This window comes from Arachis ipaensis, chromosome B2, assembly GCF_059453495.1.
Source record: "Arachis ipaensis isolate K30076 ecotype BB chromosome B2, ASM5945349v1, whole genome shotgun sequence".
Classification (NCBI taxonomy): Eukaryota; Viridiplantae; Streptophyta; class Magnoliopsida; order Fabales; family Fabaceae; genus Arachis; species Arachis ipaensis.
The window spans coordinates 8,549,773-8,576,852 of NC_142437.1; the positions used below are offsets into that span (position 1 = coordinate 8,549,773).

Sequence of the window (27,080 nt, forward strand, 5' to 3'; positions counted from 1 at the left end):
AGGACGAATTTGATTTTCGCCACTTACCTTAGGGACGATTTCAGTACTTAACCCTTTTAAGTACTTATATGTTATCTAACTAAAACCCAACAAACAACTTAATTAAATTTAAAAAAAAAATAACTTAAATAATAAATATTTATATTAAAAATAATTTGTAAATAAATTATTTTATATTTAATTTTTTAGTTTTAAAATTATTTATTTAAAAAAATTTTAAAAAAAATTAATAATTTTTTTTAAATTTTTCTATAAACAATTAAATAACTTTTTAAAAAGTTATACTTTATCTTTTTATAAGGACAATTTTTTAAAATAAATTATTTATATTTTAATTTTATCGAATTACAACATTTTAAGATTATATACGCCAATACAATTTTTATATTTTTATAAAAATCACAATAAAAAATTAGCGAATTAGGTTCACACATAAATCGCCACAGGGATATAATGATTTACGAGTATAGGAAGCTAATGAAAATTTTGTACAATATGTACAATAGAGATTTATTCTAAAAATATAACCATTAGTATTATATTTTTTGGTCAGCTTTTGAGATGAATAGTTTCTTGACATGTCATTTAAACATAATAAAAAAGAAATCGCCACACCCCTGCCGCAATTTCTTTACAAACTACAAAAATGCATAAACCGCAACTAGGTATGGAGTCTCCAACCATCCCATTCTTTCATTCTTCTTCCGCCGCTGCTGCTTCCGTCAACCTTACTCGCCCCGCCAATGATCATAACAACGATGACAGTAACAGCAAGGTGGTTGTTGACTTCTTCTCCGATAACAGGAAAAAGGCACAAGAGCAGCAGCATGTTAAGCCCAACATCTCCGTCAAGAAGGAGATTCCTCACCATGATGATATGCCTTCTGTCACCAAAGTTTATGTAATTAATTAATTAACTAACATAGTTTTTTTCCCATTTAATTAAGATAATTAATTATGTGGTAATAATAATTATGTGTTAATTATATGATCTCATACAGCAACAATAACAAGTAGATAATGAGGTTGTTGAAGGAAAAGTAGTAGGGGGAGGGGAAGCCAGACAGTTGCTTGATTCAGGAAACGATCAAGCTTCAAGCATCAGATTCTTCTTCCGATGAAAGAACACGATCCAGCACACCTCACGCCCAAGTTGGAATCAGGAAAGAACGAGAGGGAAGACCGTCCAGATTCACAATCACAAGCTTGGAGTCCCGTTCCCAACAAGCTCCAGAAACCCAACTCCACCATGGACCAATCCTCTTCTGAAGCCACCATAAGAAAAGCCCGTGTTTCAGTCCGTGCTCCCTCAGAAGCTCCCATGGTATCTCCCTCTTCTTATTCGTATGGATCAACTAATTAACTAACTTGTCTGACTCAAGCATAAATCGCTATACTCCTATCACAATTTATGTATTTTTGGAATTCGTAAAAAAATTATTGGAGAGGTGTCGCAGTTTTTTTTTTATTGTGTTTAAACGTAAATCACTGTATCTCTCTAGCAATTTAAATATGAACCTAATTTGGTGATCTTTTATCACGATTTCTATAATAATGTAAAAATTGTATTTGCGTATGTAATTTTGAGATATTGTAATCCGATAAAATTAAAATGCAAATAATTTATTTTAATAACTTATTTTTTTTATAAGTTAAAAAAATTATTTATAAACTTATTTAAATTAGTCTTAATTTAATTTTTAATTTTTTTAAAAATCTTATGAGATAAATATTATATTTTTATTAAATTATACTTGTTTATTTAATTTATTTGATTGATACGGTATTTTAAAAATTTATAACGATATTTGTAACTAATTAAAAAATATATTTATATTCAAATATTTTTTTTAATTGATAATAATATGTTTTATCTTTTTGAACCGGTTTTATTTTTTATGAAACAATGTATTCATAATCATCCTTTAAAAATTAATTAGAAAACAGTTATCTAAATTTTTTTTGTGTTAATATATCTAATTTTTTTTTTTGTTATCTAAATCTAAATCTTTTTATTTTTATTTGAACTTTAGGATGGTAAAATCTATCTTATATCTTAGAAAATAAATATGATTATGGATGTGTGTATATATATAACATAACAATTACTCAAGTGGGTTATTTTCTTTCTTAGTTTAGTTCTTGTATAGGCACTCTCTCTTCTTCAATTCTTGAATCATTTTTTGTTCCTTACAATATTTTTCATCTGCAATAGAGGAGTGAGGTGACTACTCCACAAATCTGAGTTGATTTTTTTAATTCCAATTTTTCGCATCAAGGTCAAGAATGGCATTAAGTATTGACGGCAATAATCACAATACTAATAATGAAGATCCAAAAGTTGAAATGATGAAACCACAGAAGAATGGCGTAGAGCTACCCTTTTGTGGAAGATGCTGTGATTTCAAGGCATCGTGGGAGATGTTTAAGACTCTAAAATGTGGCCATAATTTTTGTAGGTTTTGCATGCATGAATACGTTGCTTCATGTCTCAGGGACAATATCATCATGGTGCCTTGTCCTGATCCAAAATGCAAGGTTAAGTATGGACCTGAATATTTTTGCTCTCTTCTTCCATTTGAAGTGTTCAAGAGATGGCAGAAAGTGATTAAAGATTGTAACACTCCAATTTTGGATAAACAATTAGACAAGAATCCTATTCATGTTGCTGATGATGAAGAGAATAACGATGTCAAAGAAGATGCTACAATAGTAATTGAATCGGATGATGATGATGTTGATTATGAAAATATAGTCGACAAAAAAAAGAAGAATAAAAAACGTGGTAGGAATGTTTATTAGAATTTGCATAGGTTATGGTTAATTTTCAAGAAGATATTATGAATTTAGTTTTTTTATTTCATATATGAGTTATGAATTTTATGGGTTTTTTATTTTTTTTAAGCTTATAGTTTTTCATTTGTATAAGTCATAGTCTTTTTTATTTTGAAGTCAATTTTTTTTAATAGGAGTGATAAAATAATTTTTAAAAAAGAGATAAGTCATATTTTTCTACTTTTTCGAATGAGGAATACTCGCATAAAGAATTTGGATCGTCTAAAGTTTGAATTTTATTTTAAAAAGTGAAGCTTATTTTAAAAAGTGAAGCGCGAAAATTCTGTTTAACTCTGTTTGGTTCACATAAACCGAACCGGATCATGCTTAATTTTTTTTTTAAATTGCTGATACGACGTCGTTCAGCAATCCTAAACCCTACCTTCTCCTCCCTCAACGTCACTCTTCACTGAAGCTCTCGAGCTCTCTCATCTCTGTCGCTGTGGCTCATTGCTCTCGCACTCAAGTTCTCTCCTTCTCTCGTCTCCGGTCTCCCTCACTGTCTCCGGACTGGCACTCAAGCTCGTCGTTGCTCTCTCGGATCCGGTCTCTCTCACGGTCTCTGGTCTCCCACTCAGTCTCGGTCGCTCGCTCGCCTTCCCTGCCATCGTCGTCACCGACGGCAGAAGCAGCAGATCCCGGGACTGGTCGTCATCGTCTCTCCCTGTCTCGTCACCGTCTCGCAGTCAGTCCCGCGCCTTCGTTGCGCTCGTCGTTGCCGGCGGCAGAAGCAGCAGGTCCCGGGGCTTCCTCCTCGCTGTCAGCAACTCTCGCCGTCAGCTTGCTTAGCGCAACCAGAAGCTGGTCCCGATTTGGTGAGTCCCAACAAATTCCCCTGTTCTTTCCTTTCCTGTTTTGTTGCTGGGTTTGATTTTGCTGCTGAAAATATCACTGAACTACTCTTTTTGTTGCTGAAAATAATCACCGACGTGAATTTGTTACTGATTATCACTGAACCATCCATAATTTGTTGTTGAAAATATCACTGAGATAGATTTTTTTGTTGCTGAGACTCATCATTGAGATGAATTGGTTCCTAATTATCGTTACTGAACTTTGATTTTGTTGCTGTTTTACTCAAATAATTACTTAGCTAAATCTTTTTGTTGTTGAAAATCACCACTGAGTTGAATTTTTTAGTGATTGAATCTTGAATTTGTTAGTGATTGAACCTTGACTACAATTTGTTAGTGATTTGTTAGCTAAATCTTTTTTGTCTTTATTTAAATTTTAAGAACGGAAGAATCTATCTTAGATAAGAGTATTGTTACACATTTAAGGTTTTTTTATGAACAAGTTCATTCATGTTAAACAATAAGACTTAGAATAATGCTAGTCATAACTAACTGATTTTTGTTATATTAGACTAATTTGATTAGACTTAATTAATAAAAAATTGGAGTGACTTCCCTTCCACCATTGGGTTGCCTACTTGCTGCAAGAACCTTGTTCGGATTCCATGAGAACGGTTGTGTCTCGAGAATCAACAATGATGCCCAAGGATTTAACAAGAAAATCAACTCAGCTGCAAAAAATCTCCAAAAGCAACTTCCTGATCTTTGATATTTACAAGGCTCTCTATGACCTTGTTGAATCCCTTTCAAAATTTGGTGAGACTGGAATACAATAATCTCATACATGGCATTCATGTCTTGGTGAAAAATCATATTATCTAATCTTCTAATTAATCTGTCTGATTTAAAATGTTCAACATCCTTATTGTGCAATCCAAAATCACTAGGAGCTTGCTCCAGTGCAACTCTCTCTCTTTCAGATTTATGACATTGGAAATGGATTTGGCCATTTTGGTGATGTAAGTTTGCCTAACTTTTGTGTCAACTACCATGTGCTGTGATTTTTATAAACATCTTTGCATAATAATTTGATTGTTTTGATTAATAATTTGATTATCCTCTCTATTGTCTTTTGGCCAATCTTTATGATGATGTCATCTCATTTGTTACTAGATTTCAAGCATAGTGGACATTGTAAGAGATAATAATAATTGCATTCATTGAAGATCCTGATGGTTATAAATTTGAACTTCTGGAAAGGGTTCTCTCTCACGAACCTTTAATGCTTCGAGTGGGTGATCTTAGTCGATCCATCGAATCTTATGCAATTTCATGTTGGTTTATAGTCTTGTATCTTATTTTCTTTTTGGATCAATTACTTATTTATGTTTATTGTGCTTTTGAATGCTAAGCTGTTGTAAGGTTCAATGTTGCTCTTGAATCAACCTGTTCTGTGTTTGCTTCACTCTGATATTTTAATGGCTTCTCTTCTTCCCTTTTTGGCAGTATACCATAGCAATCATGGGTTATGGCCCAGAAGATGAAAATGCTGTTCTGGAGTTGACATACAACTACAAATGAGATGTCTAATAAGGGTGGTTACAATGTAAAGGAAATGTCCTGAACCAAAATGCAAAGGAATATTGGAGCCTCAGAATTGCGTATCAATAATTCCAAAGGAAGTGTTTGAAAGATGGGAGAATGCACTTTGTGAGAATCTTGTTCTTGCAACATCAAAGAAATTCTATTGCCCTTTCAAGGATTGTTCAGCAATGTTGGTGAATGATGATGGGAATGAAGTTGTGACTTGTCCCGAGTGTCCACATTGTCATAGATTGTTCTGTGCACAGTGTAAAGTTGCATGGCATGGTGGAATGAAATGTGGTCAGTTTATGAGTTTGAATGAAAATGAAAGAGAGAAGGAAGATCTTATGGTGATGAATCTTGCAGAGGCCCAAAGAATCACAAGAAGGCAACAGGAAGCACAAGCACGCAATAGTTTTGATAATAATTTTAATCCTCCCTTATGATGCGTCAACCAATTGGTCAGGGTAAATTTTTAAATAGAATTTTGATATGCGAAATAAATTTTTAGCCGGTCAAATTAAAAAATATTATGAAAAACAAAAAAAAATTGTTGATTCTATTAATTAGAAAACAATAATTTTCAGGGAAAAAAAAGGAAACAATAGTTTTGATCATGTTATTTTATTTTAAACATTTTGAAAAGGTAAAATTAAGAATATTAAAAGTTTTAAAATATATTTAGGGTGTGTTTGGCAAACATGTTGCAAGAGAAGAAGCACGTTTAGCTTTCTTGAAAGCTTCAATTTTTTGTTTGGCAAACTTTTGATCCATGAACGTAGAAGTGATTTTACTCTCAAAATCACGTTTACAAGAAGCTACAATTTTGAGCTTCTGCGTTTCACCAACGGGCTTTTAGCCATCAATACTCTATCTTTATTTATCTTTTACCAACTTTATCCTTTATGCATGTTATTATATTATTTATGAAATTCTTATTATTTTTGTTTACATGAACTCTTTTTTTCTATTATTTATTATTTTTTTATTAATTATTTATTCGATATTATACACTTTTATAATTGTAATTTTTTGTATTATTTTTATTATCTTTTTATAATATGATTTATTGATTCTATTAGGTAAAATAAATTAAACAAAAAATTAATTGCAAATAATAATAATAATAAATTATAGCATATTAAAAAAGAGTATTAAGAGTATTAAAAATATACTATATAAAAAAATAACATAAATTTTTTTTTGATTTATTTCAATTACTACCAAGATCAATATTTAATTTTTTTTATTATTCTTAGTACTTTCTAAAATTTATATTTTGTTAGTTTTAATTAAAAATATATTTTGTTAATTTTTATATATTATTTTTATTTTAGTGTATAAATATTAATTTTATTATAGAATTAATTAATAAGATCTATTCAAATATCTAAATTAAAATGATAAGATAATATACAAAAATTATTTAAGTTGGTGTCTATTTTAGTAATTTTTTATCTAAAAGTGATTTTGAGTAGTATAATCCAAACAACATTTATTTTACTATAATCCATTTTGATATAAAAATTGCCAAATATAAATCACTTTAACACAAACTTACTTTTTATCAAAATCAAGTTTGCAAAATCAATTTTATACAAACTCCCATTTGCAAACTATAATCCAAACACACACTTACAGACCTAACAATCATTTAGGTTTTCATATTATTTAGATTATGGGATTTATATATTTTAATAAAATTATAAATATTCACGTGTCGTAATATTTTTATATTTGATTCTGAGAAATTTTAGAAATGATTTTTAATTTGATCAAGTTTATTTTCAAAAGTATTTATCATAATATTATCATTCGTCATCTATTTAAAGTAAAAATATTATAATAAAAAGGTTTAATTACTTTGTTGGTCCTTATAGTTTTGCCAAATTTTTAATTAAATCTCGGTACTTTTTTTCTTTGTAATTGGTCTTTGTACCGAATTTTTTTTTAATTGCTCTCTACACTTTTTTTTTCCTTTTATTTAGGTCTTTATACCAATTTATTTTTTTTAGTTCGGTTCCTATAAAATTAAGCTAATTAGTAATTACTACTAAGAAGGACTTAATTGAAAAAAAATTTAGTGTAGGAACTCAGTTAAAAAAAAAAAGTATACGGACCTAATTGAAAATTTTACGAAACTATAGGACTAAAAGAGTAATTAAATCTAATAAAAATAAATAGTACAAAATTAAATAAGTTTTATGAAATTTTTGTTAATATTTCAGTCGTCTTCGTCTTCAAAGCGAAAGCGTACAATTGCATCCTGAGAGGGAAAAAGGGAAAGGAAAAAACGAAAGCATCAACGAGTCAACGACGATGGGTGGAGCATCTCACGCTATGAAACGAATCCCTCGCATCAAATTCCCGCAGAGGCATCCTAAATCCTCAGGTAAATCCTCTCTTTCTCTTTCCCTTTCATGACACAATTTACTGATTTAGGGCACACTTTCCGCTTATCACACAACATTAGCTTAGTGATTCTACAATTTAATTCACATTAGAATTGGAAATTTCAGATGAGGAAATGAATTTGCGGTTTGTTTGTTATCAAATTTTCAATGCAGGATCTGCATCCGCAGCTCAAGGTTTGAATCAAACAGGCGACGCTGGTTTAGCATTCTTTTCCGGTTCAAACGCTTCGGCACCAGCTGCTGGGAAAGCCTCTCTTCAACCAAAGAGAACTCCTGTTTCCAAAGAAGAGATTGAGGCCATTTTGGTATGTATTTGTAATTCCTCTTCGCATTACAGAATGCACTTTCTTGGTCCATCTTTTGTGAGATGAATATTTTGGCTGTGGAATTATTTATAATTAAACTTTCTTATCTTGTGGCAGTTGGGCGGCTGCTTCTAATCGAATGAGTTCTGTAACCCTGATTGATGATTATTTTTAGCATGCTGTGTTATTTTGGAATACAACAGTGTACTGATTATAATACTTGTCAATAATGTAAGTGTTTGCCACCATTAACTTTTTCCATTGATGAAATTCACATATTGTTTCTGGAGAAAAGTTTTGTCTCTCTTGGTTTTGGTTTCATCTATGATGAACTTCTGTGGTTATTTGTCTAATTAATTAGTAATTACCCTACCAATTAATCAGATCTAATTATGGAATATGAGTCGGCATAATTTTTAGGAGAAGGTCATGTTATGAGTAAACAAAGAGACACGGGAACATAGTTGATAGCTTGACATGGATAAGGCTAAATCCTGTTACGGCATAATCTGTGTTTTTCTATTATAAATTTATAACACGATCCTTTCATGTTCGTAAATTGTCTAATTACCGGAGACTGTAGTACATTTTCAACGTCTCTTTGTAATCAGTTGCATATTTATAATTTACGGCTATTATAACGAGGATTGATGGATTGAGAAAAAAAGAACTATTTCAAACAACATCTATTACTGGTAATGTTGATGACAACATTTTGAATATTCTCGTTACTCCTTTCTCAGTGAGTCGCGAAACGAGCCTTCTTTGTTATTAACTAGTCCTATGAGTTCTCAGATGATGAAACTTCTGCAGTCGATTCGTAGAATTCGCCAGACGCCTTAATCGGCGGCATAGCTTACGGAGGATATGCACGGAAGGTAACATGGTGTTTACTTTCCGTTCTTTGTTTACTTCCTTATAGATCCAACTTGTACATGGCAATTTATCAAATGATGATTCTATGTTTGCTTAGATTGTTGGTAGAGCATTGAGATCAATGCAATCTGAATATGGTGGAGCTGCTAGAATAGAGGATCATCCTCAACACCTTTTGATGGCTCTTAAGGAAGCACTTGCTTTAGTTGGACCTGTTAAATGTTTATGATATCCATAACTTGTTCACAATCACAATCAGTGGTTGCTAGTTTATATTTGGAACTATAGTAGTGCAGCATATAGGGTAAGGAAGAATAAAAACTTTTTAAAAAGGATAAAAAAATGTCATAAGAACGTAAAAATAAGGTTTAATTATTTTATTAAAATTTTAATTAGGTCTTTATAGTTAAAAAGTTTATAACTGAATCTCTATACTAGATTATTAAAAACTTTTAAAAACTTTCAATTAGGTTCATTCTAACTATTTTTTGTGGATAAAACATATTTTAGTAAAATATTCGTTTTGGTGTTTGATAATATTATAGGATTATTATGTTATTTTTTAAAAAATATTAACTAACAAAAATTTAATTACAAAATTATCTAATATAAAAATTTAATTATAAATTTTTAAATTATAATAATCTAATTAAAAATTTAGTAAACTTATAAGAATTAATAGAATAATTAAACTTAATAATTTAGAGGAGTCTGTTCTTGTATATGCCTTTTATGTTGGGCCGGGTCGAATTATCCACAAATTAGGATATCCTGCAAGACAAAGGAAACATATCTCACCAAAAAAATAAAGAACGAAAACTTATAAAAGGACAAAGGAAACAAAATTGTATGTAGTGTATAACTTGAGATTTGTTATATATATAAGTCTTTTTGGCATATAAGTTTATATAAATTAATCTTAACCCAACAAAACTCACTTATATAAGTTAACCGTAACCTAGTAAAACCCATTTTTATAACACACCCGTGAAATCATGACATTCTTCCTCCAACATTTGTATCCTGCGTTTTTCCTCCTCTTCCTCTTTTTTCCTTTTCTTCTTTGCGTTCTTTCTCTTTGTCGTTTTTTTTATTGCTGCTGTTGCTGCACTTTTTTCCTCCTCCTCTTTCTATTGATTTTGTAATACTATGTATTTTTTGATAAGATAAAACAAGAAAGAAAAGATGAATAAGAAACAGTAGAAGATGAGAAGGGAAAAGAGAAAGAGTTCAAGAATCCTATTCATGTTGATGCATGATGATGAAGAGAATAGCGATGTCAAAAAAGATGCTATAGTGTGGTGATTGAATCGGATGATGATGATGTTGATTATGAAAATATCGTCGACAAGAAAAAGAAGAATAAGAAACGTGGTAAAAATTTGCATAGGTCATGGTCAATTTTCAAGAAGATATTCTGAATTTAGCTTTTTTACTTCGTATATGATATATGAGTTACGAATTTTAGGATTTTTTATTTTTTTAAACTTAGTATAGTTTTTCATTTGCATAGGCCATGGTCTTTTTTATTTTGAAGTCAAAAATTTTTTTAATAGGAGTGATAAAATAACTTTTGAGAAAGAGAGAAGTCATATCTTTCTACTTCTTCAAATACTTCAAAGTATTTTTTAAAAATGGTATCAAACACGCGTAATGTGACTTTTCATAATTCAAAAATAAAAAAAAAATAACTTTTACTATTTTCCAAACGAAGTGTCATAGTTTGGATTGATTTTTGAAAAAGTACTTATTTTTTTATTTTTAAAAAAGATACTTTTTTAACCGATAAAATTATTTCACATTTGGAATAGATTTTTTAGAAAGAGTTTTTAAGTATTAAAAACGCTTTTGCTTTTGTTTTTTTTAATACTTTTGTTAAAAGACGTATCCAAATATGTTTTAAATTGAATATAAGTACTTTATTTTAAAAAAATACTTTTTCACTAAAAAGTCAATCCAAACTAGTACAAACTCTTAGTTCATACAAAATACTTGGATATATAGTATTAATTTTTAAAATTTGATTAAGATATTTGTAACTAATTAATAAGATATATTTATATTGAGTAAAAAGGACAAATATATCTTTGACCTTTTAATTTGAGGACATTTAAGTTCTCTAGGATTTGAAAATACATTTAAATCCTGACCTTTTCAAAATCTGGACATATGAATCCCTCATGTTTACTTAGATTTGTCAGACCTAACGGAAAAATCAAACGTGACTCCCGTTGTATGACCTGATCGATACGGATGCACACGTGAGAGAATTTTTAAAATGGGACAAATTAGACTCAAGATTATTGTGTCCAGATTTTGAAGAAGTTAAAGATTTAAATGTATTTTTATATCATCAGAAATTTAAATATCCATAGACCAATTTATTTTTTTCTCTTATATTTAAACATTTTCTCCTTTAAATTGACAGTACTATCTGTTTTATCTTTTTGAATTAGTTTTTATTTTTTAAATAAAAGAAAAAACTTAACTGAAACAATGTATTCATAACTAACCTTTAAAAAACAGTTAGGAAACATGGTTGACTATTAATATATATCTAATCTTTTTTGTGTTATCTAAATCTAAATCTAAATCTTTCTTGTCTTTATTTAAATTTTAAGAATTGGCAGAATTTATCTTAGATAAAAGTATTGTGACACATTCAAGGCTTTTTAATGAACAAAGTTCAATAAAGTAAAACAATAAAATTTGGAATATATATAATATTAGTTATAATTAACTAATTTTTGTTATGTTAGACTAATTTAATTAAATTTGATTAATAAAAAATTTAGATATGTAATATTATTCCTTAAATAATAAACATAATTATTGATGTGTATCTATATAACATAACAATCATCTAGGTCAGGCACCAAAACATATGTGAGACACTAAAAAAAAATCACCTAGGTCAATTGTTTTCCTTCTTATTTTAGTTCTTGCGTACGCATTCTTTTTTTTTTTATTCTTGAATCACTTCTTTTTTTTCTTACGGTATTCCTCTTCTGCGGCGGACAAATAAGGTGACTACTTGACAAACCCAAATTTAATTTTTTAATCACTTCTTTAATTCTAAATTTTTGCATCAAGGTTTAGCTCTTATATACACACTCTCTCTTCTTCAATTCTTGAATCACTTTTTTTTCTCTTATGGTGTTCTTTATCTGCCGCAAATGAGCGAGGTGACTACTCAACAAATTTAAATTTATTTTTTTAATCACTTCTTTAATTTTAAATTTTTGCATCAAAGTCAAAAATGACACTAAGGATTGGATGTAATAATCACAATATTAATAATGAAGATCCAAATGTTAAGATGATGAAACTACCTAAGAATGGCATAGAACTACCCTTTGTGAAAGATGTTGCATGTGATTTCAAACTATCATGGAAGATGTTCGAGACTCTTCAAATTCCTTATTCTTTTTTATAACATTTTTTAAAATCTTTTATTAATTAAATAATATTTTATAAATATTAAAAAATTTGAATTTTAAAATTTAAAGTTATTCATCTTATTACCTTAAATACTTCTATATTTCGTAATGAAAAATATTAAAAAACTGTCAGAATTTGTTAGATTTGATTGTCACTTAGGCATTATTTCAACTTTTTTAGTTTAATTTTTTTAATTTAATAATTTAACAACATATTTTATTTTATATTTTAAAACCTAAACAACTAAATAATGACTGAAATAATAAATTTTAATAAGCTTCCATCTTCTAGTATTTAAACTTCATTTTCTAATCGTCAAGATTCACCTCACCCAGTGGCGGATCCACGGGGGACCTAAGGTGGCCATGGTCCCTCCCAAAATTTTTTAAAAAAAATAGTAAATAGTAATAATTAATAATATTAAATTTTTTTATATATAATATTAAAAAAATATAAGTTACAAAATTTTATAAATTAAAATAACTAAAAACTGCACTATGTATTGAATATTTGAATTATTGTTGCTCTTGTTAATAAATAGTCCATTCTAATAATTAATAAAAATGGTTCTATTATACTAGCCCAAGCCCATACTATTAATTAAAGTAACCCTAGTACATTTTTTAAATATTTGTTTCAAACCATCAGAGGCATCAGCGCCACTTTTCTCTCTCTTTTAGTGGTTCCTAAACTTTTGGTCTTCTACTCTTCTCATTCTAATTTTCCTTCCATACTAAAACAAGACATATGAAGAAAAACCATTGAAGAGAAGTGAACAGCAAAATATTAACCATTGAATGCACAACAAAGATTCAAAGAGGTATATTTCAATTTTTTTTAAGTTAATAACAATGTCAAGTATTATTTATATTATTTATTTAAAATAATTAATTTATTTTTTTTTATAATAGACAGTGTTCAAAGATTGAAGTGAGCACAAAACTCAATAGAATTATTTTTTTGGTGAGACTTGGAACAAAAAAATCATCAGGTAAATCAATAACTTTATTTTTGGTTATTATATATTTGTGTTTCTAAAATTATTTGTTATTACTCAATAGGTTTAATATTTTTTTTAAGAAAATAATATATGCAATTATTTTTGTTTTTTTTTTTTTTGTTAGATAGTTCAAGTTAAGTTAAAAATGTCAAAGATGAAAACAATTCACTCATTTTTCAAGAGAAAAGAGAGAATATATGATGAACAAAATTCAGCTTCAGATTCTTTGAGTAATGTTCAAAATATTATTGAACAACCTGTGACACAACTTGTTGAGTAAGATATTCAACCCCCTGCTTCCAAAATAACAAGGACTGAAATAGATCAAGTTAATATTGATACATTGATGCGTGATCCCGGAAAGCGTCCGCAAATTTGGATACCAGGTGGAGCTCTCACTTCAACTCAATTTGTAGCCTTTTACGTATGTTTGGAGCAACAACTTCAGTTCTGGAAGATTTGGCTACTAATGGATCTACATATTCTCAACGTGGTGATGCTACTTATGCTCTTAAATCTTTATTATTATTTGATTTTGTTTTCATTTTGCATATGATGAAAGAAATCATGGGAATCACTGATAAACTTTGTCAAGCATTGCAACAAAAATCTCAAGACATTTTGAATGCTATACATCTGGTTTCTAGTACAAAGTCATTGATTCAACAGTTAAGAGATAATAGTTGGAGAGCACTTTTGGAGAAAGTTAGTTCTTTTTGCAATGATCATGCTATTCAGATACCTGATATGGGTGCTTTTTTTAGTGACATAATTCGGTCTCGTCATAAAAAGGATGTTGTCACTGTTGAACACCACTATCGTGTTGACATTTTTACTAGCGTGATAGATTTTCAATTGAAAGAGCTAAATAGTAGATTTAGTGAGCAAGCAACCGAGCTCCTCATATTGAGTACATCTTTAGATCCTAAAGATGCTTTCAAGTTATTCAGTGTTTGCAACATATGCAATCTTGTAAAAAATTTCTATTCTTTAGATTTTTCTGAGCAAGAAAAGATTCAATTGGATTATGAGTTACAACATTATGAACTTGATGTGGTTAAAGCTCCAGATTTTCAGAATTTGTCTACTCTTGCTGAATTGTGTCAAAAATTGACAGAGACAGGAAAATCAAATATATATCCTTTAATTGATAGATTAATTCGTCTTATTTTGACTCTTCCTGTGACAACAGCAACAACTGAACGGGCCTTTTCAGCTATGAAGATTATTAAAACAAGGCTTCGAAACAAGATGGAAGATGAATTTTTAGCAGATTGTATAATTGTATATATTGAAAAGGAAATTGCTTCAAAATTCACTTCAGAGATAATAATTGATGATTTTAGTTCCATGAAGCATCGTCGAGCAAGTTTAAAAATATCAAAATCTTAAAGTATGTAGTTGAACATTGACTTTTATATAATATAATTACTTTTTTAATATATATGGTACAAATCATATTTTATTAATTTTTTGTTATATTTATATTTAATTGCCCCCTCTTATGAAATTTGTGGTTCCGCCACTGACCTCACCAGCGAATTCATCTGAGTGACGTGAAATGCCAATGGAGTTGCAAAGAATTAGGACTTACACAGCACGTTCTTGTTTTCCTTTTTTTATTTGTGGTTTACCAAAACCTATATATGAGAGACACCAAAAAAATATATACATAAAAGAGGGAGTATTTTATAATAAGCATGACACGTATACTATTATTATATAGGAGAGTGACATTATTTTATTCAGTTATAGTTATGGGAATCATAGTATTACTATCATATGATATAACAGTCAAATTAAAATTTTGAAAAAAAAAATATTAAAAGATCCACAGAATTTAATATTTTTTATAGTAGTTAATCAATAACATTTAAAAATATAAATTAAAAATATGTTATTGAATTATTAAATTATAAAAATTGAGCCAATAACTAAAAATATTGAATAAAAATAATAAATTATGTTAGTTCTTAAATTTTTCTCATCAATAAATAACAAACTAACAAAACCAAAGAATAGGACTTACAATTCACCAACGAGTTCATCTTGGTGAGTGAAATACCAATGGAGACATTTGCTTGATTAGTAAATAAAAAAAAATTATATGTCTATTCTTGTAATTTTCAAAAATTAAGTGTTTCTGAAGATTAATGTCTTAGTTAATATGTGTTGTTAAATTTATTTTTATATTATGAATTTTTATTTTAAAAATTGTTTTAATAAACACAACACACTTAACTATTGTTTAGGTATATTAAAAGTTGTTTTTTATTTTGTTAGAATATAATTAGGATCAATTAAGATCAATTAGTATTATTTAATATATCTGAATAATACTAATTGATTCTAATTATATTCTGATCTAACATCTGAATAATACTAATTGATCCTAATTATATTCTAATAAATTTAATTTTATTAAATAAATATAAATATTTCAACTTTTAAAAAATTACTTTAGTAAGATCCTTTTCAAAGTTGTTTTTTTTTTCTCTTTTCTATTTTTGTGTACCAAAACCCAAAAAAACATATCGAAGAGGGAATACTTTAATTTATAACACGTATTGTATCATATAGGAGAGTGGCATTCTATATTGAGTTATGGGAATGATAAAATTACTATCCATATGATATAACAATCAAGAAATAAATCAAATTAAAATTCTGATACTTCACTCATATTCTTTACTACTTTCCACATCTTTATGAACCAAAAACTAAATGCATATGAGAATCAAGTAATTAACAAACTAACAAAACCAGAACTCGTCCAAAATTGAAGCAACTTAATTAGGGTAATATACTAATTATCCCTCTGTAATAAAGTACTATACTAATTAACAGGTTCAGCCATATACCTAAGAAAATTAACATTAATAATGGCCAAAACCAATGCTAGGAAAAAAGGAACAACTACTATTTCCATTACCATTAGCAGCAGCAATTATAGTATTGTTCCCAAAATCGCATGATCCTAAAGAATTCTGATTGTTACTGCTAGCAATTCCATTATTGGTCCAATAATCCCAATGTGCTTGTTGTTGTGGATGATGAACCGCGTTGAATCCAACATTATTCTTCAAGTTTGAATAAAAATTAGAAGAAGAAGAAGAAGCAGCATAATTCCAATGTTCTTGCTGTTGTGGATGATGAACAGCATTGAATCCACCATTATTGTTCAAGTTTGAATAAAAATTGGGAACCCTAGTTTGCATTGGAGGCATAATTGAAGAAGAAGAAGCAAGTGGTGGTGATGGCATCAATTCTTGGAACATGATCTTCTTTTCAGCGGTTGCAAATAGGTTAACCTTCAACTGTTCCAAGGATTCTTTGAACTTAACGAGCTCCTCCAAATCCATATCATCAATTGGATTCTCCCACCACTGCGATGAAAACCCTAAGCAACCGCCATTGTTGTTCATGTTCTTTCTTGCATTCTCAGCCTCTTCGAGTCGCTTCTTCTCTTCTTTGAGAGATTCTTCCAAAGACTCATATTGTGCTCTTAGGGCTTCCACTTTCTCCTCTTGCTTCTTCTTCAAGGCACCTACGGTGTTCGTGTGCGGAAGAGCGGAACCAGAACCAGAATTGGAATCTCCTCCGGAGAGGAAACGGTGGATCACGGCGTCCGGCGATGGATATCCGCAGGCGTAAAGCTTTCCGATTTGCGAGGAGACGATCAAGGCGGTTTCCGCCTGGCAAAGGATGGAGAGCTCGGTGACCTTGTTGAAAAGCCCTAATTTTCTCTTGGAGAAGGTGACGTGGCGCTTGTTGCTTTGTTCAACTCTTTTGATCTCAATCTTCCTTTTACGTGTTGCTTTGTCTGGGATTATTGCATGGGAAGAAGCCATTGTAATAGCAGCGACAAGAAACTCAAGAAATTAGGAAAGACGAAAAAGAAGAAAGAATTGATATAGTGTGAATTGAATGAGAAAGAAAATTGGTGAAAAATCTTTCACTTAATTTCCCTTTATATAAACTTGCTATTGAGTGTAAGAAATTAATTTCATACTAGTATTTTTACACGTGTAATAGGGCTTGTTTGTAATAGGGCTTGTTTCATGAGCTTTTAAAAATATTTTTTTGAGTTATTTTTTTCTAAAGATCTTATGAAAAAGTAAAAATAATTTTATGTTTGGATATTTCATTAAAAAAGATTTTTTTATTTATTAATTATATTTGGGTATAATAATATAAAAGTACTTTTTTATTTATTTATTACATGAAAAATATCTTTTTTTTAAGAAAAAAATATCTTTTAAAAAAAGATGTAAATTACAACTTCTAAGAAAAGATCTTTTTTTTTTTATTTTTCTAAAATTTTTATTTTTACCACTAGAAATTTACCAAAATAATGACTCCCAAACAAGCACATAATATTACGGGAATATAATTTTTTTAAAATTATGGTCTATTTTGTTCTGTTCATTATAGATTATGCATGTCATAAAAAATTTATAAAATTAAATTATTTTTACAATAAAAATCGTAAGTTAACAAAAATTTCTGACTAAAAAGATTAAGGTATATGTAGATAAAAAATTAAATAATAATATTTTTAGTTAATATTTTTATAAGAAAAAATCTGATTTTTTATTAATAATTAATTTTAATATTCGTTATCTAAAATTTAAAACAATTTAACGTGTATAATTTTACATTTAATTAAGTGTTAAGTTTATTGCACAAATAGAAATAATTAATTTTTATACTTGTTATCTAAAAATAATATTTTTTTCTATGTATATAAAAATATAATTAGATATTAGCATAAAAAATTATACTGATAGTTATAAAATTAACTCAAAAATAATTTTTTTTTAAAATTATATATAGAGTAAAAATAATAGAGAGAAATAAAAAAATGGAGAGAGGTAGATGAGAGAATTTATTAATTTTAAAAAAAAAAATTCAATTTTAATAAGAGTGTTGTAACGACCCAATCCCTAGTAAGTCATGATCATACTAGAAATCAAGTGTCACCAACTTGTTCACATGAAACCTTTACTATGTATTATTAAGCCTGTAATCGGGTTAGCGTACTATCGAGTTTTGGATAAACTTTTATAAGAAAACTTGCAAGAACAACTAATTAAACATACACAAGCATAAGCATACAGGTACTGTCGTACATATAAGTATATGTATATATATATATATCCTGAGTTAGCATACAACCCTTCAGAAATACTACTATGCACAACCCAACACTCCGGGCCCTGGTCCATATAGAAAACCCCTAAACTGGCGCCCGAACTAGCCTAGGCCACTATGTACACCCTACTCTCTCAGTGAGTCTGACCAAAAGTGAGAGATTAACACAAAGGCTAGGCTAACAAAAAAAAACTAGCAAAAAGCACAACCGCAGCTCCCAGAACTCAGCTGTCATCGTCAGAAGAGATCACAACCACATCAGAACACTCCTCAGGATCCTCGTCCTCGTCATCGGAAATCTCTATAATCTCGGGAGGGGCACTGGCACTCGTGCTACTGATCTGACCAGCACTCGCCGGTCCACTAATAGAGGCGGTGAGCGGCTCCTCAGAAGATGGCTCGGAAGAAGATACTGAGATCTGCTCCACGGGGATGTCCTCCTCTGGTACAGGCTCTGGAAAATGCTCCTCCATGGGCTCAGGCTCAGGGTCCGCCTGATCCGCAGGCTGATCGGGATGCTGGTGAGGCACCGGCCCATCATGAAACGGGTGAAATGGAGCATCCGGGTGGAGCCACTGCAGTGGGAACTCATAGGGCATGTCGGGGTTAAACTGTGGAGTGTCAATCGGGTGATGGAAAGGATGATCACGCAGAATGTACATACGAGTCCTAATCTCCGCAGCTACTACATAAAACCTATGCTGTACAATATCCTCGTATATATAGGGAGGGTCCATCTCGTAAAATATAACTCCGGTCTCCATCTGAAGGGGAGGAAGAGAAGGGGTAAGAACTGGGGGGTTCTTAGTAAGGTCGGGGGTGGTTAGTTTAGTCAGGATTACCACAATTCAAGTAATTCACAACGAAATATACAAGTGTCACAAAGAAATATCTAGTCACCACTATTCAGAATAACATTAAGGAATGTATAAACACAAGAAGACAATCACAAACAATTTCACAATGTCAAGTAAAATGTAAATGCGCAACAAGAATGATGCATGTCTATTCCTAACGCAGGCCATGAGCTCATGTGTCGGTTGCCTACCCGCTCCCGACATTACCCGGGTACAAGTCCCAGATATGGCTTTCCAGATGCATACAGTGTGCTTATAAGTCGTACGGCTAGGCCGCATACAATGTGACTTTCCAAATCAATAAGCGTACATCTGGAAAACAGTTCTCAGTGTGTGGGCGTCCCCACTTTACATTTGGCACTAAGGCCCAAACAATGTCACATCTGCTCTCCTGTGGCAGTAATTTTGAATAAAAACTCAAAATAGCATTTTCCTTTCAAAACTTAGTTTATAATGATAAACATAACCTCAGTCTTTTTATAAAAATATAATGACATTCTTTAAAATAAAATTTCCAAACTAATATCTTGTCCTTCAACGAGACCGAAAACCTGTTTTATTTTGATCAAAATATTAACTTAAAAATTTATCCATTCTCGAGCTAACTAAACACAACTTCATCAAAATATCAATATACCAACAAAATTCAACAGGAAATGCAATCAAATTTCAATAACACTCAATCCAAACATCAATTTACTTTCAAATATCATTTAGTCGGTGAAAATTTATCAAAACCCTACCTTCGTACGTAATCGAAATACTCGAAACTCTAGAGAAACTTTCTGACCGTGCTGCTGAAGGGAAAAACGTCCGGAATCCTCCGTGCCTCCTAGAACTCCAGGTGGCCAAGCTCAAGGGGTAGGGGAGCTACGTCACCGTCGATTTCCACCGGACAAAAGTAACACCAACACGTAGAGGAGGAAGATACGAACACTTTTACCGGATTAGATTTTTTATTGGAGTTACAAATCGTAAGAAATCGAACTCAGAAGAGGTAAGGTTCCATGGTTTCTGATTCCTCTCACTCACGGCTTACTCTCTCTTTTTCTTTCAAAGTTGGTTCGGTGATGCATGAAGGAAAAGAAAGTATGATTAGTGATGAAGGTGATTAAAAAGGATTTGTGGTAATAAGGTTTATTAGGTGTCATTGGGAATTAAATGAATGTAACAGGTGTCATGGTTGCATAGACATATGTATACATATAAGCCACGACCCTTTGTTTCTCTTTTTCTTTCTAAAGGGTTCGGCTATAATGAATAAAAGTAATAAAAGAAAATGATGCTAATGAATGATAGTTTGTAGTGTAAAAGTATTATTAGGTGTCATGAGTTCATATAAGTATAATAGCATGCAAGCCACGTTCTTTTCTTTCTTAGTCCCTTAATGACATTAGTTATATATATATATGCACATACTTGTAAATGAGCCACATTTGGCTTTTCTTTATACATGTTTTCTTAATGGCTTCGGCCAAAAGAAAGAAGTAACTAATAATAATAATAATAATAATAATAATAATAATAATAACTATAAAAGATTAACTTAATTTTTGTCTATCAAAATAGTTTTTAATAAATAGTTCAAACTAATAAAATAAGTTATAATTAAATTAAACTTCGATAATCATAAAATTTTATTTAATTATCTTTGTTAAAAAAAAATAAATTTCTTAAAAACAAAATCTCAATATAATATGATAACTCATAAATAACTAATTACTTAATTTTTAAAAACAAAAAAAACCGAGATGTTATATCCTACCCACCTTACAAAAATTTTCGTCCTCGAAAATTGCTATAAACGAAAATTTTCATCCTAAAAGAAAATTTTGCTCTCAACATTTCCTTTACCTGTAAGCAGGTGTGGGTAAACGGTTCTTATCTTATTTTCTAGTCCTCAAGTATGTTGTGTGTCCTCATCTCGTCTCAACTTACGTATAGCAGTTAAAGAAAAACAAGAACTTGACGCACCAGAAACATAAAGTGCAGTTAAGGAGCGAGTCTTAACACAAAACTGACCTTGGGTCAGGGAGTCCGAGTACGAGCATCTTCAGTCATCATTGTAAATACTCTTCCTGGCTGCTGAGATTTAGCTGAATCTTGAGCAATCTTCTTCTCACAATTCCTCGCCATGTGTCCAGGCATACCACAAAAATAACAAACGCTCGAACCCAATCGACATGGATTCCTACCATGGTTCTTCCCACACTGATTACAAACAAGGTTTGTTAGTGCTGGCTGTGGTTGCTTTCCAGTATCTCGTCCTTGCCTATCGATATTGTCACGAGCAGGAAGATTACTAACTTGCTGATTCCCATAAGAAAGTGTTCTATTCATTTTAAAGTTCCTTCCCTGAGGGGCTAAATACCGATTAAAATTTTTCGGAGGTAATTCTTGACGACTCATCTTTGCTGCCGCCACCTTCTTGGTACAGTCTTCCACCAACTGACTCCTATTGACAAGCTCTGCAAAGTTTCGTATTTGCAGTGGTACCAACGAGTGCATTAGTTCTTCGCAGAGTCCTCCTTCGTACTTCAAACACTTCCATTCCTCAAAATCATCTGGGTTTCCCTGACAGATCTTAGAGAATCGGCACAAATCCTCAAATTTCCGAGTATATTCTGCTACTGACATTTTCCCCTGCGTCAACTGCATCAGTTCCATTTCTTTAGCATCACGAACAGTTCTAGGGAAGTACTTTTTGTAAAATTCTTCCTTAAAAGTATCCCAGTCAATCTCTTCCACCACCTGCCTTAACAAGCGTTGCACTCCATGCCACCAGTGTTCAGCTTCTCCTTCCAGCATATAGGTCGCAAATTCCACGTACTGTCTTTCTGGTACATGTTGCGCTCGCAATGACTTCTCAATACCACGGAACCAATTGTCAGCTTCAGTTGCAACAAGCGTCCCCTTAAACTTGGGCGGATTTACCTTCAGAAAGGTTGCTAGTGTCATAGGGTTATCGTGGTTTCCGACACCTTCATTATCATTACCGTCTCCACCACGCTCACCATTGCGTCCTCCGTTACGATCTCCGTTCCTCTCCCCTAAACGGTCAATTGCTCGCGTAGTAGCAGTTGCCGTTTCACGCACAGCCTCAGCCATGGTGTTCATTGCAGCTATAAAAGCATCTGCACCCCTCGTTGGTTCCTCTGCATGGTTCGCACCACGCCTACCATGTCCTCGTCCCTGTGCAGCCATCAAGATTCTGTGCACACCCAACATGTAATATTAAGGTGATCAGTCTTAACATTTCAGGCAAAGTGTGAATAGTCTCTAAAATGGAAACACAGTGACAATCATGCAATTCATATCACAACGATATCCTATGTGCATGAGACACAACTCAGAGAATGCAATGAAGCATGATTCAGTCCATATCCCCAGGCTTTAATAGGAACGAACTGCTCTGATACCAAGTTGTAACGACCCAATCCCTAGTAAGTCATGATCATACTAGAAATCAAGTGTCACCAACTTGTTCACATGAAACCTTTACTATGTATTATTAAGCCTGTAATCGGGTTAGCGTACTATCGAGTTTTGGATAAACTTTTATAAGAAAACTTGCAAGAACAACTAATTAAACATACACAAGCATAAGCATACAGGTACTGTCGTACATATAAGTATATGTATATATATATATATCCTGAGTTAGCATACAACCCTTCAGAAATACTACTATGCACAACCCAACACTCCGGGCCCTGGTCCATATAGAAAACCCCTAAACTGGCGCCCGAACTAGCCTAGGCCACTATGTACACCCTACTCTCTCAGTGAGTCTGACCAAAAGTGAGAGATTAACACAAAGGCTAGGCTAACAAAAAAAAACTAGCAAAAAGCACAACCGCAGCTCCCAGGACTCAGCTGTCATCGTCAGAAGAGATCACAACCACATCAGAACACTCCTCAGGATCCTCGTCCTCGTCATCGGAAATCTCTATAATCTCGGGAGGGGCACTGGCACTCGTGCTACTGATCTGACCAGCACTCGCCGGTCCACTAATAGAGGCGGTGAGCGGCTCCTCAGAAGATGGCTCGGAAGAAGATACTGAGATCTGCTCCACGGGGATGTCCTCCTCTGGTACAGGCTCTGGAAAATGCTCCTCCATGGGCTCAGGCTCAGGGTCCGCCTGATCCGCAGGCTGATCGGGATGCTGGTGAGGCACCGGCCCATCATGAAACGGGTGAAATGGAGCATCCGGGTGGAGCCACTGCAGTGGGAACTCATAGGGCATGTCGGGGTTAAACTGTGGAGTGTCAATCGGGTGATGGAAAGGATGATCACGCAGAATGTACATACGAGTCCTAATCTCCGCAGCTACTACATAAAACCTATGCTGTACAATATCCTCGTATATATAGGGAGGGTCCATCTCGTAAAATATAACTCCGGTCTCCATCTGAAGGGGAGGAAGAGAAGGGGTAAGAACTGGGGGGTTCTTAGTAAGGTCGGGGGTGGTTAGTTTAGTCAGGATTACCACAATTCAAGTAATTCACAACGAAATATACAAGTGTCACAAAGAAATATCTAGTCACCACTATTCAGAATAACATTAAGGAATGTATAAACACAAGAAGACAATCACAAACAATTTCACAATGTCAAGTAAAATGTAAATGCGCAACAAGAATGATGCATGTCTATTCCTAACGCAGGCCATGAGCTCATGTGTCGGTTGCCTACCCGCTCCCGACATTACCCGGGTACAAGTCCCAGATATGGCTTTCCAGATGCATACAGTGTGCTTATAAGTCGTACGGCTAGGCCGCATACAATGTGACTTTCCAAATCAATAAGCGTACATCTGGAAAACAGTTCTCAGTGTGTGGGCGTCCCCACTTTACATTTGGCACTAAGGCCCAAACAATGTCACATCTGCTCTCCTGTGGCAGTAATTTTGAATAAAAACTCAAAATAGCATTTTCCTTTCAAAACTTAGTTTATAATGATAAACATAACCTCAGTCTTTTTATAAAAATATAATGACATTCTTTAAAATAAAATTTCCAAACTAATATCTTGTCCTTCAACGAGACCGAAAACCTGTTTTATTTTGATCAAAATATTAACTTAAAAATTTATCCATTCTCGAGCTAACTAAACACAACTTCATCAAAATATCAATATACCAACAAAATTCAACAGGAAATGCAATCAAATTTCAATAACACTCAATCCAAACATCAATTTACTTTCAAATATCATTTAGTCGGTGAAAATTTATCAAAACCCTACCTTCGTACGTAATCGAAATACTCGAAACTCTAGAGAAACTTTCTGACCGTGCTGCTGAAGGGAAAAACGTCCGGAATCCTCCGTGCCTCCTAGAACTCCAGGTGGCCAAGCTCAAGGGGTAGGGGAGCTACGTCACCGTCGATTTCCACCGGACAAAAGTAACACCAACACGTAGAGGAGGAAGATACGAACACTTTTACCGGATTAGATTTTTTATTGGAGTTACAAATCGTAAGAAATCGAACTCAGAAGAGGTAAGGTTCCATGGTTTCTGATTCCTCTCACTCACGGCTTACTCTCTCTTTTTCTTTCAAAGTTGGTTCGGTGATGCATGAAGGAAAAGAAAGTATGATTAGTGATGAAGGTGATTAAAAAGGATTTGTGGTAATAAGGTTTATTAGGTGTCATTGGGAATTAAATGAATGTAACAGGTGTCATGGTTGCATAGACATATGTATACATATAAGCCACGACCCTTTGTTTCTCTTTTTCTTTCTAAAGGGTTCGGCTATAATGAATAAAAGTAATAAAAGAAAATGATGCTAATGAATGATAGTTTGTAGTGTAAAAGTATTATTAGGTGTCATGAGTTCATATAAGTATAATAGCATGCAAGCCACGTTCTTTTCTTTCTTAGTCCCTTAATGACATTAGTTATATATATATATGCACATACTTGTAAATGAGCCACATTTGGCTTTTCTTTATACATGTTTTCTTAATGGCTTCGGCCAAAAGAAAGAAGTAACTAATAATAATAATAATAATAATAATAATAATAATAATAACTATAAAAGATTAACTTAATTTTTGTCTATCAAAATAGTTTTTAATAAATAGTTCAAACTAATAAAATAAGTTATAATTAAATTAAACTTCGATAATCATAAAATTTTATTTAATTATCTTTGTTAAAAAAAAATAAATTTCTTAAAAACAAAATCTCAATATAATATGATAACTCATAAATAACTAATTACTTAATTTTTAAAAACAAAAAAAACCGAGATGTTATAAGTGTCATGTGACACATTTGATTATTAAATTAGATAGTAATATATGATACATAATATAGGTATATTTCAATTTTAATTTCAATTTTAATATTTTAATTTTAATTTTAATGCAATTAAAGAATGTCATGTTGCACATTTTGATTGTCAAATTAGTATTTTAGTTGTAAAATTAGTAAGGAGGAGGGAAGAATTCTTTAATTTTAGAAGGAAAGATTTAATTTCAATTACAATGAGAGAAGACATGTGACACATTTTGGTTGTAAAAATTAGTAAGGAAGAGAGAAAATTTTCTTAATTTTGGAGGGAAAGATTTTATTCCAATTGTAATGAGAAAGTGACATGTGGCACATTTTGGTTGAAAAATAATAGATATATAATAGATATAATAAAATATATAATAGATAATAGATTGATAATGATATATAAGAGAGATAGAGTGAGTGAAGGAATGAGAGAGATAGATAAAGGAAGAGAGAAGAGGGGAGAGTTTTTTAATTTTGGAGAAAAAATTTTGATTTCAATTGCAATGAGTGACATGTGGCATATTTTGGCCTTAAAATTAGTAATATATAATAGATAATAGATATAATAAATTTTTATTTTAAAATTATAAATTTAATATTAATAATTAAAAATAAATTATAAAAAAATAAAATATCTTAAATTATTTAACATGTCAATTGTTAAAATAAACAAATTTAAATTAAAAATAAGATTAAAAAATATTAATTATTATTATGTGTAACAAAATCAATATAAAAATTTACTAATATTATTTAAAGACTAGTTATTTATAAATATTATTAAATTTATTTATTTTCTCAATCCTATTTAATTAAAAACAAATTTAAAAATTTATATCTAAAATATTTTTTATCTCTATCTATAATTCTAATAGATAAAAAAATATATTTCTTCAATTTATCTTAAAACTCTTTAATTATCTTTAATTTTATTATTTTTTAAAATTATTAATTTTTATTTTAATTATATTATCTCATCATATTATACACTATCTTTTCTCTTATCATATTATTATGTTGCCTTATTTTATTCTCTTTTATTGTTTTCTTCTTCTATTCATTCCAATTGCAATTAATTATCACTATACCATTGTCCCAACTTTCATTTTTGTTTATCACTTTGATCTATAACTACTATTGTGTTAACTTTTGAGTTATTAAAGATTTGCTAAAAGAATTATTTTCTTCTTTAATTTAGATATTTAGATGTATAACTATTATATAAATTCTTATTATTTTTCAGACTTACTTGTTAAGTCATATTTTATTGCTTTAAGAAAAAATTTAAGATATCAAATATTCAAATTTTTTGTTAATCAAATTATAAAATTTGTCAACAATTATAAAAAAATAATATCAAATATATTATATCTTCTTAAAAGAGTAATATTATATATATGGACACTAATATTTTAGCTACTATTAATATGTACAATTGAATATAAAAATATTATATTGTTAAATATCTTTTCTACTCTTAACACTTATTTGTAATAATTTTTAATCTTTTTCTAGATTTAATATGTGAACTTC

General features: G+C 31.0%; 6 protein-coding genes across 10 annotated transcripts; 3 read left to right on the forward strand and 3 right to left on the reverse strand.

Annotated features, from left to right (window-relative positions):
- The first annotated feature begins 5,150 nt into the window (after window positions 1-5,150).
- On the forward strand, window positions 5,151-5,659 carry LOC148572973 (E3 ubiquitin-protein ligase RSL1-like). Its single transcript, XM_088505606.1, has 2 exons — window positions 5,151-5,188; window positions 5,242-5,659. Exons 1-2 carry the CDS (start codon window positions 5,151-5,153, stop codon window positions 5,657-5,659), a joined length of 456 nt encoding a protein of 151 aa, XP_088361732.1.
- On the forward strand, window positions 5,547-9,151 carry LOC107624773 (uncharacterized). Of its 5 annotated transcripts, none has more exons than XR_015905413.1 (6): window positions 5,547-5,680; window positions 7,442-7,605; window positions 7,781-7,932; window positions 8,050-8,163; window positions 8,728-8,810; window positions 8,906-9,151. XR_015905413.1 is itself a non-coding variant. In XM_088506274.1 (4 exons), the coding sequence occupies exons 2-4, from the start codon at window positions 7,533-7,535 to the stop codon at window positions 8,065-8,067; spliced, it is 243 nt and encodes an 80-aa protein (XP_088362400.1). In that variant the 5' UTR covers window positions 5,548-5,680; window positions 7,442-7,532; the 3' UTR covers window positions 8,068-8,226. The 5 variants fall into 5 exon arrangements, 1 of the variants encoding a protein (XP_088362400.1); XR_015905414.1 differs by having other exon boundaries at window positions 8,746-8,810; XR_015905412.1 differs by having other exon boundaries at window positions 8,676-9,151.
- A 4,524-nt stretch (window positions 9,152-13,675) lies between these two features.
- LOC148572974 (uncharacterized) lies at window positions 13,676-14,641 on the forward strand. The gene has a single exon (XM_088505607.1). The coding sequence runs from the start codon at window positions 13,676-13,678 to the stop codon at window positions 14,639-14,641; it is 966 nt and encodes a 321-aa protein (XP_088361733.1).
- A 1,484-nt stretch (window positions 14,642-16,125) lies between these two features.
- LOC148572975 (agamous-like MADS-box protein AGL62) lies at window positions 16,126-17,100 on the reverse strand. The gene has a single exon (XM_088505608.1). It carries the CDS (start codon window positions 17,098-17,100, stop codon window positions 16,126-16,128), a length of 975 nt encoding a protein of 324 aa, XP_088361734.1.
- A 1,527-nt stretch (window positions 17,101-18,627) lies between these two features.
- LOC148572976 (uncharacterized) lies at window positions 18,628-19,167 on the reverse strand. Its single transcript, XM_088503999.1, has one exon. It carries the CDS (start codon window positions 19,165-19,167, stop codon window positions 18,628-18,630), a length of 540 nt encoding a protein of 179 aa, XP_088360125.1.
- A 3,965-nt stretch (window positions 19,168-23,132) lies between these two features.
- LOC110268677 (uncharacterized) lies at window positions 23,133-23,672 on the reverse strand. Its single transcript, XM_021115336.2, has one exon. It carries the CDS (start codon window positions 23,670-23,672, stop codon window positions 23,133-23,135), a length of 540 nt encoding a protein of 179 aa, XP_020970995.2.
- Window positions 23,673-27,080: the final 3,408 nt, after the last annotated feature.

What these genes read in the sequence shown, in the direction of transcription:
- LOC148572973 (XM_088505606.1), top strand. Translation starts at nt 5,151, where the DNA reads ATGGGTTATGGCCCAGAAGATGAAAATGCTGTTCTGGA. An exon ending in GATGAAAATGCTGTTCTGGA is followed by an intron (nt 5,189 to 5,241) that starts GTTGACATACAA and finishes TACAATGTAAAG; the next exon opens with GAAATGTCCTGAACCAAAAT.
- LOC107624773 (XM_088506274.1), top strand. Translation starts at nt 7,533, where the DNA reads ATGGGTGGAGCATCTCACGCTATGAAACGAATCCCTCGCATCAAATTC. An exon ending in GAGGCATCCTAAATCCTCAG is followed by an intron (nt 7,606 to 7,780) that starts GTAAATCCTCTC and finishes TTTTCAATGCAG; the next exon opens with GATCTGCATCCGCAGCTCAA.
- LOC148572974 (XM_088505607.1), top strand. Translation starts at nt 13,676, where the DNA reads ATGTTTGGAGCAACAACTTCAGTTCTGGAAGATTTGGCTACTAATGGA.
- LOC148572975 (XM_088505608.1), bottom strand. Translation starts at nt 17,100, where the DNA reads ATGGCTTCTTCCCATGCAATAATCCCAGACAAAGCAACACGTAAAAGG.
- LOC148572976 (XM_088503999.1), bottom strand. Translation starts at nt 19,167, where the DNA reads ATGGAGACCGGAGTTATATTTTACGAGATGGACCCTCCCTATATATAC.
- LOC110268677 (XM_021115336.2), bottom strand. Translation starts at nt 23,672, where the DNA reads ATGGAGACCGGAGTTATATTTTACGAGATGGACCCTCCCTATATATAC.